Below are 12,848 nucleotides of genomic sequence, written 5' to 3'. Positions count from 1 at the left end.
TTCCATTCAATAAAAGTATCGATGACTCACCTTGTGTGCATGTGGCCTTTCGGTTATACGTATCAGCATTTATGGCAATGTTAGGGTTTTCTTGAATTGGTTAAACCGATTCAACCAAGATAAAACGATCTACTTCTTTTTTTAGTTTTAACTTTTAACCAGTTAACTATTATTTTGAAGATAAAATTTGAAAACTGTACTAAAATAATTTATAAAAAAAGTACCTTACCTTCGTAGTCGAAGATGCAACTTGCCTAGTTCATGGAATTTAAAAATATATATTGTTTAGTTACCATGTTAATATATAACAATTAGAAGTTTTTGTTGTTATAATTTTTTTTTTCTGGTTTAAGATACGGAATGCAGGGGATTTGGCTAATACGCCGGTCTATTATGGTCCAATGATTGACAAAAAAAAATATATCCTAGAAATTTAAAAATGCTCTTTATCTATACTGAGTAATTTCAAAAGTAACTATTTCATAAAAATTATCAAAAATATTTTGAAAATTTGAGATTCATCCAAATATGTATAAAATGCCTTAGAATACTATACCTTATGAATTTCTTGTAAAACCCTAAAAATATATTGTAAATTAAAACCTTATAATATATTTTGTAAACTTTTAAATGTAGTTGGATCGAGTAATTCTAAACTTTAAATATATTTCTAAATTTTTCATATTAAAATGAAAGCTATTTTTGAAAATGAACAACTAGAAAACAGTTAAAAAACACATTAAAAAAGTATATTTTCAAAAAATATTAATAAAAACCCATATATGAGTCCATGAGGCTTAGAATCGGTTCTGTCGGAAGCATTGTGAGCAACCCTAAGAGAATGATATGTGGCATCTCCTGATAGGTGGGTTCAGAAATATAAATAAGAATTTTTTTTTTTCTCATTTCTTTTTCCCTTTCTTGCCGATTGTTTCTCTCTCTTCTCTCTCCCTTGCTTCGGTGATAAAACATGCGATTTCTTGAGAAATCGAAGAAATCAATGGATTCACGTTGAATCCATTGAATTTTCCGGCGCAAAATGGTTGTTTGTTGGTCAGCCGGAGGCGATGGCTTCCAGATCTGTGTAACCGTGAGATATGACGGTTCGGTTCTCACGACAATCGATGGCGGAGATTATTTTGATGTTATCTTCACCCAAATGACGACGGCAGACAAACGACGGTGGTGTAACCGTGAGATACGAAGGTTCGTGTTCTCAGTTCTGATTTATTGATGGGATTATTCTGATGTTAGAGTTTCGGATCGTTCTCGAAATATGTTTAATATTCTGATATTAAACTGATTATGAGATTAGTTTGATGTTCAGTTGATTATTAGATTAGTTTGATGGCGTGTTGATTTGGAGATTTGTTTGGAGGGTTTATGGTTGTAATCGATTTATTGTATTTTTTTTTTTAGATTAGTCTCTTATTGTTATTAAGAGTAGAATGTTTTTTGTGTTTTGTTTGTATAAGTAATTGTGTGATTACTATTGATATCAATGTCATGTTTTGTGCGAGGTGAAATGGATTTGATTTTGGAGTGATAATCATGAAGTGGTGAGAACGACATGGATTCTCTTATTTTAAAAGGTATCGTACTCTACCTTTCACATGTTGTTGATAGATATTGTTTGCGGTTGTGTGTTGGGATGAATTATTAGATTTGAGATGAGGTTGAGTGTTATTTTTGCTTTGTGTTTTGTATAAATTATTGTGTGAAAAGGTATGGTCTTATAGCTTTCATAAGTCATGAACCGTTTGTTGTTGTCTTATTTGATCAAGTGTTTGAGTGTGAGTTTGAGTTTGAGTTTGATCAAGTGTTTGAGTGTTATGTTTGCTTTGTGTTTAGTTTAAATTATTGAGTTTAAATTTTCCGAGAGTGTTCTTGTCTTATCTCATCAAGTGTTTGAGTGTGAGTTTGTAATTTAATTGGAGTTAGATTAGGTAAGAGTCGAGTCTGTCATTAAATTGGAGTTATATTAGGTACTTGTCGAATCAGTCATTGATGAATGCTTCAACATCAAACTTATTGTTTGATGTTATAGGGTTTGTAGGTTGTTTTAATGTGATAAATGTGTGGTTGTTGTAGTGTAGGTAAAAACTTAAAGTTGAAAACCTAAACCCACTTGTTTTTAAAAGTAAACTTCAATGTAAACTTAAAAGTAAAACCTAACCAGCTAACATTGAGCTCAATATTAACCCTCAATGTTAAGCAATAACATAAACAATTAATTTCTTCTCTACAAAACCTTTTCGTTTTACATCTGTTTTCACTAACATCCGAAATGTTAATCGCATTCCACAACAAACATGTTTTGTTGATCTTATGAATTCTCAAAACGATTCTATCGGTTCAGATAATCCGATTCTTACAAATACATCCTCTTCTCAGCCTGTCCATTTTAACTCTACCTTCTCTTCTCAGCCACTTCACTTTAGCCCGGCACAAGAGTCTGAAGACTGTATCGAGTTAACGGTTGATGAGAATGAAAAAGACGAAGGAAGAGGAATTAGAAAGCGGTGGAGTGCAGAGGAGGATATCAACCTAATTAGCGCTTGGTTGAACACAAGCAAGGATCCAGTTGTAAGTAATGAGCAGCAGCTTCAAAGTTTCTGGAAGAGGGTTGCTGACTACTACAAAGAAAACGATGGCTCATCTGTTTCAATAGCAAGAGGGCATTCACAATGTAAGGCTAGGTGGAACAAGATAAACCGTCTAGTCAATAAGTTTGTGGGGTGTTATGCACAAGCGAGTTCAAGGAGAAAGAGTGGAGAATCAAAAGATGATGTATTGAGATTGGCGTATGAGTTTTTTAAGAACGACATGGACAAGCCATTTATGCTAGGACATTGCTGGAGGGAATTGAAGCATGATCAGAAATGGATCACAGAGGAGTGTAACCATAAGCGGACTAAACTCGCTTCAGATGGAGCAGGAGCATACTCACCCGGAGAGTGCAAGGATGGATCCGAGATGAGACCTCCGAGGGTTAAAGTTGCTAAGAAAAAAGGGAAGAAACCGGCTGTTAGTATTGATGTGGAGGATGGGTATGTGGTTAAGTTGGATAAGATAATAGCAATGAAGGATCAAGAACAAGCGGCTAAAGAGAGGAACAGCAAAATGAGACTGCTAGACAGCCTCCTTAACAAGACTGAACTAACACCCACTGAAGCCCTACTTAGAGACAAATTGGTTGATCAAATGTTGACAAACATTTAGGTTTCCATATTATATCTCTTGTTTGTTTAATTCTTAGTTTATCTCCTCATTATTTTGTCTCTTGTTTGTTTATCTCATGTTTAACTCTTGTTTATCTTTTGTTTCAGGTTTTGGGACAACATAGTAAGGAGTCTCGTGAAGGGAAACATGTTGGCTTGCAGATATTTAGTGTTGTGTGTTGAAGCAAATGACTAGGATGGAAGCGAGTTGTAACCCGTGAATGAGGGATGTTTTTTAGTGTCATTCATGGGCCTATCTTTTGTTGTCTTGTTGTGTACAACGGTTGTAACAAGTGAATGGGTGTTGTTTTCTAGTGTCATTCACGGGTTTGTCTTTTGTTGTCTTGTTGTGTACAATGGTTGTAACCCGTGAATGGTCTCTTGTTGCTTGGTTGTTTCTTTTGTAAGGTCTATATATTTGAAAATGTTGTGTACAACTTCATTTGCTTGTTCATCCGATTCTTCTTTTTTTTATATATTCTCTTATCATCCGATTACTCTTCATTTATATTCTCTTATCAACCGATTCTTCTTTTTTTAATAACATCTCAACCGATTCTTCTTATCATAATTTCAGCTTGTTAAATATTCAAACCCATTTCCATTAAGACGAACCCATTTCCATTACAAAATCAAATTTCCATCAACCTTACAACAAAAAACCCATTTCCAATACAAAATAAACCAAAAAATGTCTAATTGGAGTTCCAACCATGAAGTTGATGAAATTGTAGAGGAGGAAGTTGATAATATAGTGGATGAGATCCAATACAACTACACTCACCCAAAAGTACAACCAGCTCCAATAATCCGAAGAGTGCACATTAATAGAGACCGCGAAGAAGGCCACACTCGGTTATGGAATGATTATTTTAGTGATAATCCAACTTACACTCAAGCTATGTTCCGTCGTCGCTTTAGAATGAACAAACCATTGTTCATTCGTATTGTGAATACTATTGAGAATGGAGTCCCATACTTCAGACAAAGGTGAGATGCTTCTGGAAGCCTTGGTCTTTCGGCACTTCAAAAATGTATGTCGGCTATTCGTATGATGGCGTACGGATGTTTGGCAGATGCAACAGATGAATATTTACGACTCGCTGAAACAACCGCCCACAAATTCTTTCTACATTTTGTTAAGGGAGTTATAAATCTGTTTGGAGACGAGTATCTCAGAAGACCTACAACGGATGACCTCTGACGATTGATGAATATTGGAGAACATCGCGGTTTCCCTAGAATGGTAGGGAGCATAGATTGTATGCATTGGGAGTGGAAGAATTGTCCCACTGCATGGAAAGGACAATATTCACGTGGATCTGGATAACCGACTATCGTACTAGAGGCTGTGGCGTCACAAGATTTATGGATTTGGCACGCATTTTTTGGACCACCAGGTACGTTAAATGATATCAATGTGTTGGACCGCTCACCGGTGTTTGACGATATCCTAGAGGGAAGAGCTCCGAGAGTTTCATACGTTGTCAATGGAAGGCAATACAAAATGGCGTACTACCTAACTGACGATATCTATCCCAAATGGGCAACTTTCATCCAATCCATTACACTTCCACGTGGTCGAAAAGCAAAACTCTTTGCTCAAAATCAAGAAGCATGTCGTAAAGATGTAGAGCGTGCATTTGGACTCTTGCAAGCTCGATTTGCAATCGTGAAAAATGCCGCACTTTTTTGGGATAAAGGAAAAATAGGGAAAATAATGAGAGCATGTATCATCCTGCATAACATGATAGTAGAAGACGAACGACATGAATACAATTTCTACTATCCAACAGAGTTCTATCACGGAGAAGGAAGCGGAACTTCCCAAGTCGATTTATCGTATTCTACAGATATGCCAACAACTATCAATAATATGATGGGTATTCGAAATGACTTTCATGATACACAAATGCATGATCGTTTGGAAAAAGACTTGATTGAGCATATCTGGCAAAAATTTGGGGCAACCGCACAATAAATCTTATTCGGAATATTGTTTAATATGTTTAATATTTCAACTTTTGTAATATATGTTTACTATTCCGAATTTTGTAAAATATGTTTAATATTCCAAAGTTTGTAAAATTTTACTGTTTTCTATTTTATATAAGATAAAATATTTAAATAATTGTTTTGTCATTTTAGATAATTAAAGTTTGATAATTAATCAACATAAATTAAAAATATATATATTTAAATGCTAGAGCAACCATCAATTGGGTTCTCTAGTAAATGAGTGATTTTGCTTAAGTACTCTTAGGGTTGCTTTAATTAATTTAGTATTAATAATATAATTATTTAAGATGAGAGTAACCATCGAAGGTTGCTCCACTAATGATGGTCTAAGAAACTAGGATCATTTTTCTATTAAAAACAATATTTATAAAGATACTCTGACAAGGACTCTACAGACATATGGGCAACAATATTTTCAACAAGTATTGGAAAATAATAATTCGCTCGTAAATGAACCACTTGTTTTCTTTCTTGTGTTTGTCTTTGTCTTAACTTAAGGTTATTAAACCATTGGTATATAAAAGAGGTTTGGATTACTTGATACTACAAAAGGTTGGACTGAGTTAATGCAGTGTATATAAGGGTAACTCTCCGACTATCATTTTTTCATAGGTTTCATGTCTACTTCCGATGTATGAATCCACCTATATCCGACAACCGTTTTGTTATGTATGGAAGGCTTTAAAGACTTATTTACCGACCTTATAAATCACCACAAGAGAACTCTCCAATAAAGCTACTAAATGGGTATGCTAAAAATAAGTATCAAGCCGTAACATAACAGGTGGAGCCTCTCTCGCATAAAAGCTATGGCCATAGAGATTAAGACTTCTACACAAAGTTTGTAGTTGGCGTGAAATGGGTAGAGTAGAGACAGACACGATCTTCGGGTTAACTGGCGATTGTTGGATATTGGCTTTTACTGGTGTCGGAAATATGACACTTGTAAAGCCCGTGAACCAAAATCCTGGTTTGGGATGTGCATCGATCGATGCAGTTTCTGCATCGGTTGATGCAAGGTCTTTTTTTGCGGGACGAATTAAGTAAAACGCACGGATTAACGCATTTTGGGTTTTGAGAACCTAAGGCTCGGGTGTTTAAGAGGAAACTCAACGTTCTTGTATAATTTCTAGAGAGTTTTTCCTATGAGCTTCGGTGAAGTTCCTTGCCTGTTTTTGAGAGATCTGTCCATGGGAGTGGAGATCTGAGGCTGAGAGCGTGAGAGGAGCTTGTTAGGAGACTATTTTCGTGGTTTTAGAATCAGTTTTCGTCACTCTCAAAGGTGAGTGCGTGACCATGGCTGATCTAAGCGATTAGATGTTTGATTGTGTGTTTTTGGGTATTGTTTGTTTATGTGCTCGTTTGAGTGTTTTTATGAGCTTTTGTGGCCTTTGGAGTTAATTTCGGCATCATGGAGTACTCGAGAGGAGACGGAGGATATCGTGAGCGGTGATGCGTCACATGACTACATCGATCGATGCAAGGAGTTGTATTGGTCGATGTAGTTAGGGATTTGACTGCGATATGAGGAGTTGCATCGATCGTTTTATCTAGGGATTTGGAGGAATTGTGTTGGTCGACGCAAATGCGCAGAGCTGACGCACGTATTCATAGCTTGTTTTCCTTTGTGTATTTTTTGTGTTTGTCTTTTTGCTCGTGTTTATAGCCAAATAGATGGGAGGATCATCTCACAGAGTATTTATGATAATACTCACGCATCTCATTTGTGTTGTTGTACAAGTAAAAGCAAAATATGATCATGAAATCAAGGCGATGAAGAGAAGGATGTTCTAGAGGCTCGAATTTTTTGTTCTATGGTGCTATTAGATTGCTAGAATGGAATGTGGTTGTCTATAACAGTTGTTTAGATTGCTGGTTCATTGTTCTATGACTTGGTTTATATTATGAGCATTGTTGGATAGATGTTATTTGATTTATTCGTTATTGGTTATTTAATTAATTGGTTTAATGTTTGGTTATTTCGGATGTTGGTTTGAATGTGGTTAGAGTATTAGTGAGTATGAAATCAATTGAGAATTATTATATTAAAAAAAGGAGGGTCGTTTCAGTTTGGTATTTGAACCCTTATGGTTTGAGGTACGGGTTCATTAGGCTTTGTGCTGTTGATTTTGTGGATTTACATGCTTTGATTGATTGTCTGATTTAGTCAATTGTGTGTGGCATGGATTACTAGAACATCCTCTTTGAGCCTTCAATGTGATTCCACGTTCTGTTGTGTTTTTGTGTATGGTTTCAGATTGCTTACTTAGCCTTCTGTTCATGGTAGTGCAAATGGTTAGAGATGGAGCTGTTGCTGATCGTGGATACGGACGTGATTGTGGACGTGGATGTGGTCGTGGTTGGGGCATAGACCCAGTTGTTAGTGACACCATGGATTAGAGTGTGACGGTGGGGGACGTCGGTGAGTCGCATGCATTCTAGGAGGGGTTTGTGAGTGTCGGCGTTGGTGGTGTTAATGGGTCTGTATGCAATGGTAGAGTCGGTGAGGACGGTGTCAGTGCTAGGTTCGCTGGTGGTGTTGGACTTCTAGGTGCAGGGGTCGCAGTTTGTGGAGCCCCTGGTGGAGATGTTAACCTAGCAGGCTTGTTGGCGCCGTTGTTCGAACGGTTGCCTGGAGTTGTAATGGCATAGGCTCCAATGGTATCGCATGTGGCGGCAGAGGCACAACAGCCAGTGGTTGCAGGTGCGAGAACTCATTCTCAGTATGTCAGCATGCTGAGGGAGATTGGTAGGATCGGTATGGTTCATTTCTTGGGAACGAGGCTGGAACGGAACTTCCAGTCTCTCGGATGTCCCTAGGAGTATTGGGTGGAAAAGGGATTGACCACCTGCCAGATGATGCTCACTTGTGGGGGAGGTCGGTGGCTGCCAGGAGGGCGCAGAGCGAGATGACTTAGGTTTATTATGTGGAGGAGTTCAACCGCAAGTATTTTCCCCAAGAGGCGCTAGACCGTATGAAGGTGCAGTTTCTATAGTTGTCTCAGGGGACTCGGTCTGTACGTGAGCTGGACGTGGAGTTCAGTCGGTTGTTGATGTATGGAGGTCGAGCAATGTAGTCTGAGGAAGCTTAGAGCAGGAGGTTCATGAGGGCACTTCGAGAATACTTAAGGGTCCATTGCAGAGGGTCGAGTTATGATACGAGGGCGGAGCTCGTTGAGACCGCAATAGAGATTGAGGAGGATATCCGAGCACATGCCATGATGGTTTGTCCAGCTGTCTAGCCGAGGAAGGCTCAACATCATGGAGGTTCTGGCAAGGGCGGTAAGCCTATGTAGAGAACCAATAGGAAGTGGGAGGCTACGCAGAGGCTGAGTGGTGCAGGATGCTATGGGTGCGGTAGCATGGATCACAAGGTTGCTAGCTGTCCCCAGAGGAATGCTTCGACGGCAGCTCAGGCAGCGGTTCGTGTGTGCATGGAGCTCAGTCGGGAGTTCAGCAGGTAGCAAAGATCGAGTAGGTGTCACGGGTACTCAATCGTGGTGTCCGGTTGAACCAGTATCGGAGCGATCACAAGTATAATTTTTTGAAAATCAGACTTTGTTCATTTTAGTAGTTTCAGATTTTATGAATTGTTTGTGATAAAGTGTTAGGGTTCTTAACACATGACGTTTTTTTAGGGACCTTATTGGTGGGCGGTTTTAGGTCTCACGTCATGTTTGATTCTGGAGTTCCTCATTTCTTCATCACCCTGGAGTGTGCTGAGAGTTCCAATATTAAAGGAGATTCGGGAGAGCGAGCGGGAGTTGTCAGAGTTGCAAGAGACGAGTTTCTGGAAGCCTTGGACGGGCGAGGGGTGTTGATATATAGATCGTGGGGGAGTCAAGACCAGCATATTTGATTATCAACCCTGTGGAGTTGTATAATGTTATCTTTGGGGTGAATTGGTTTCATCGACACAGGGTACATCTGGATTGTCATCGGGGTAGAGTGGAGTTCGTGTATCCAGAAGGAAGTTGGTTTTTAAGGGAGTATGACCAATTTCTAAGAATCTCATGATCTCAGCTATGCAGGCTGGGAAGATGATCGAGAAGGGATGTGAGGCGTATTTGGTAACAATATTGATGGCGGAGTTTGTGGGGCAATCTACAGTTGGTGGTTTCCGGGTTGTTGAAGAGTTTGAGGAGGTGTTCTAGTCATTACAGGAATTACCACCATCTCGGTCTGATCCCTTTATGATTGAACTGGAACCGAGGACTACGCTGTTATCCAAGGCGCCTTACAGGATGGCTCCATCAGAGATGGCATAGCTGAAGAAACAGATGGAGGTTCTTTTAGCCAAGGGATTCATTCGTCCTAGCGTCTCACTGTGGAGAAACCTGTTGTTGTTTGTAAGAAGAAGGACGAAAGTTTTCACTTGTGCATTGATTATCGGGGTCTGAACCGGGTCACCTTGAAGAACAATTACCCTCTTCCCAGGATCAATGAGTTGTTGGATCAGTTGAGAGGTGCTAAATAGTTCTCCAACATTAATCTGGCTTCGGGTTACCATCAGATCCGATAGATGAGTGAAACTTGGCATTTTATGGTGGGTGATGATGAATGAGATGATATGATGTGATGATGAATAGGTGGAATGCAAGGAGTTTTAATTTCCCTTATGCTGTTGTAGTATAAGAGATGTCAATCCTAAATGAGTGTTATGCAAGCAATCAGGTTATGAATATTTGTCTAAGTCAAGCCAAATATGTATGATGTTTGTCACTAACAACCTAATGATGAATGTAAAATGCAGAATGTAAAAGCTTATAAAACTAGATGCTAAAAGTAAAGACAACATGATGATCTAAACAACAATGCAATGAAACAGAAATAGAAACTATAGTAATGCAAGTAATAAACTAATGCAAGGCAAGTAATGAACAGGAAACTAAATGAATGTAACAGAAAAGCAACTAAAATGAAATAGGAATTGAAACAGGACAAACACAAAGCATAAACAAGAATTCTGGGGATGAGCTCGAGCAAGCACTCGATCTAGTGTGCGATCGAGTACAAGGTCGAGTCAAACAAATGCGAGAAACAGAGCAATGCAAACAAAACAGAGAAAGACAAAAGTAAATCAAACAACGACCAAAAAACATGATTTAGACTAAGAAATCAATAGACAAGGAAGGTCTTGAGGACGGATTCATGGGCTGGACTAATGATTAAGCTCATCTAACTTGGTCAACAAATTTCAATCAACTTGAGCTAATCTCTAGACAATGATCTCCTAGAACATGTTAATCCACTCTCATGGCAAAAACAATCAAGCTCATATATTTCTAGATTTGTTCTCACAAAGCAAAGAACTTATACAAACAAGCATTAAGCAACATATCATTTATGTCAGAAATCAAACAAGACATCTAATCTCTTAGCATGCCTAATGATAATCTCTAGATCTAGCCTTATCTTGCAACCTAGACATTGATGTGATGCTAAGAAGCTTAAAATCAAATCCTACCCTCTCAGTTATAGGATCAGCATAGAGTACATCTAGCCTAGAAGAGATCTATAACAATCAAGCTTGACCTAGCTAAACAAACCTTAACCACAATCCATCCTAACCCATCCTCAAGATCCTAAGCAACTACTCACAAATGCTAAACATGATGAACAAATTCATAAACCTAGAAAATAACGAAACTTACATCATTAGAAAGATAAAGCAGAGATTTACAATATTGAAGAAGGAATCAAACTCGAATTCTTTATACTTTGAGAGTTATTGAACAAACAAGTATGAAGAAATCTCTTGTTTTCTCCTTTAAAAGTAGAACAAAATCTAAGAAATGTAAAAAACAAAAAGCATAAATTCCCAAAAGGGTAAAAATTAAGTTTTTAGATTTTTTCCAAGGTGGCTCTCTTGGTGGCTGAAGGGTACAAGGCCCTTTTATAGAAAAAGTAGTGGAAGCCCTAAAAATGCTAAAAGACAAAATAGCTAGGCGGCTCGGTCAACTCGACCTGGTGCTCGGTCGAGTGACCGGTCGAGTTGGCTCTTCTTGTGCTCCTTCCACTCGGTCGAGTCCTTCTCCGCACACGGTCGAGTGTCTGGTCGAGTGGGCGGTCGAGTGGAACTCCGGACCTTGATTCTTCACCTCTAACTCCCTTGCTTTCTTCTCTTGATAGCTTCACTCCTCTTCAGCATTGCTTCCATGCTCCTTAGGCTCCAAAATCACCTGTTTATGCAAGAAAATATGCAAATGCAATGCAACTATACTCTAATGCATGAACAGTCCTAAAAGCTATGCAAATATGGTGAAAAAAGATAGCAAAAGATGCAAAAGATGTGAATATATTAAAGGAAAATAGGGTAAAATATATGAACATCAATGAGGCAGATGTGAGGAAGACGACTTTCAAAATGAGGTATAGACATTATGAGGTTGTGGTGATGTCGTTCGGTTTGACAAACGTGCCAGTACCGTTTATGAGATTGATGAACAGCCTGTTTCATGAGTTTATGGATGTGTTTGTCATCATTTTCATTGACGATATTCTTGTATACTCTAAGAGTCCTGAGGAGCATGCATTGCATCTGAGAGCAGTTCTGGAGAAGATGCGAGAGCAGAAGCTGTATGCTAAGTTGAGAAAATGCAGTTTCTGGCAAAAGGAGATGGTATTTCTGGGTAACATTGTCTCGGCGGAGGGATTCTCTTTGGATCCAGAGAAGATTCAGGACATTACGGATTGGCTTAGAAAACATAATGCCAAAGAGATCATGAGTTTTTTTGGTTTGGCCGGTAACTACATGAGGTTTGTGACAAGGTTCACGAGTAAGGTATGCCCGATGACTAAGTTGACAGGGAAAGATGTTCCGTTTGTTTGGCCACGGGAGTGTGAGGATGGTTTCGCAAGCCTGAAGGAGATGCTGACTACGACAGCGATGTTGACATTGCCAGAGCAGACTGAACCTATTATGGTGTATATAGAAGCAACCAGAGTTGGATTGAGGTGTGTGTTGATGCATCATGGGAAGGTTATTGCCTATGCTTTGTGGCAGTTGCAGAAGCATGAGGACAAATATCCTACTCATGACTTCGAGATGGATGTTGTGGTTTTCACTATGAAGATTTGGAGGTCATATCTCTATGGTGCGTAGGTACAGGTGTTTACAGATCATAATAGCCTGAGGTACATATTCACTTAGTCTAAGCTGAATTTAAGGCAGAGGCAAGGGATGGAGCTGGTGGCAGAGTATGATATGGAGATCATAGCTTACTATCCTCAGACAGATTGGCAGTCGGAGAGGACGATCCAGAATTTGAAGGATTTGTTGAGGATGTGCTTGCTAGATTGGGGTGGCCATTGGGCGGAGCACATTAGCTTGGTAGAGTTTGCTTAGGAGGCGGCTAATTAGAGCAGATCTTCTGAGTAGACTGCGGTTGGCTCAGGAGAAGGATGTGGGGCTGGTGAATGCCTCTAGAGATGTTGATTCGTCGGAGTATCAGGTCTCTGCCAATGGTATCATTCTTATGCACGGTCGGATCTGTGAGAACAAAGATGAGGAGTTGAGGCAGGAGATTATGAGGAAGGCTCATACGATCATATTCGTCATTCATCCAGGAGTGACTAAGATGTATCGTGGCCTAAAACGGTACTATC

General features: G+C 39.0%; 2 protein-coding genes across 2 annotated transcripts; both read left to right on the top strand.

The window, feature by feature from the left end:
• LOC104698772 (glutathione S-transferase T3-like) lies at positions 2,329–3,404 on the top strand. The gene is made up of 2 exons (XM_010414169.1): positions 2,329–3,195; positions 3,330–3,404. Exons 1-2 carry the CDS (start codon positions 2,329–2,331, stop codon positions 3,402–3,404), a joined length of 942 nt encoding a protein of 313 aa, XP_010412471.1.
• Positions 11,803–12,588, top strand: LOC109133296 (uncharacterized mitochondrial protein AtMg00860-like). The gene is made up of 2 exons (XM_019246292.1): positions 11,803–12,323; positions 12,411–12,588. The coding sequence occupies exons 1-2, from the start codon at positions 11,803–11,805 to the stop codon at positions 12,586–12,588; spliced, it is 699 nt and encodes a 232-aa protein (XP_019101837.1).

The sequence above is a fragment of the Camelina sativa genome, chromosome 6 (assembly GCF_000633955.1).
Source record: "Camelina sativa cultivar DH55 chromosome 6, Cs, whole genome shotgun sequence".
Taxonomy (NCBI): domain Eukaryota; kingdom Viridiplantae; phylum Streptophyta; class Magnoliopsida; order Brassicales; family Brassicaceae; genus Camelina; species Camelina sativa.
Note: the sequence above shows the minus strand (reverse complement) of the source record. Positions and strands in the feature narration are given on the sequence as shown.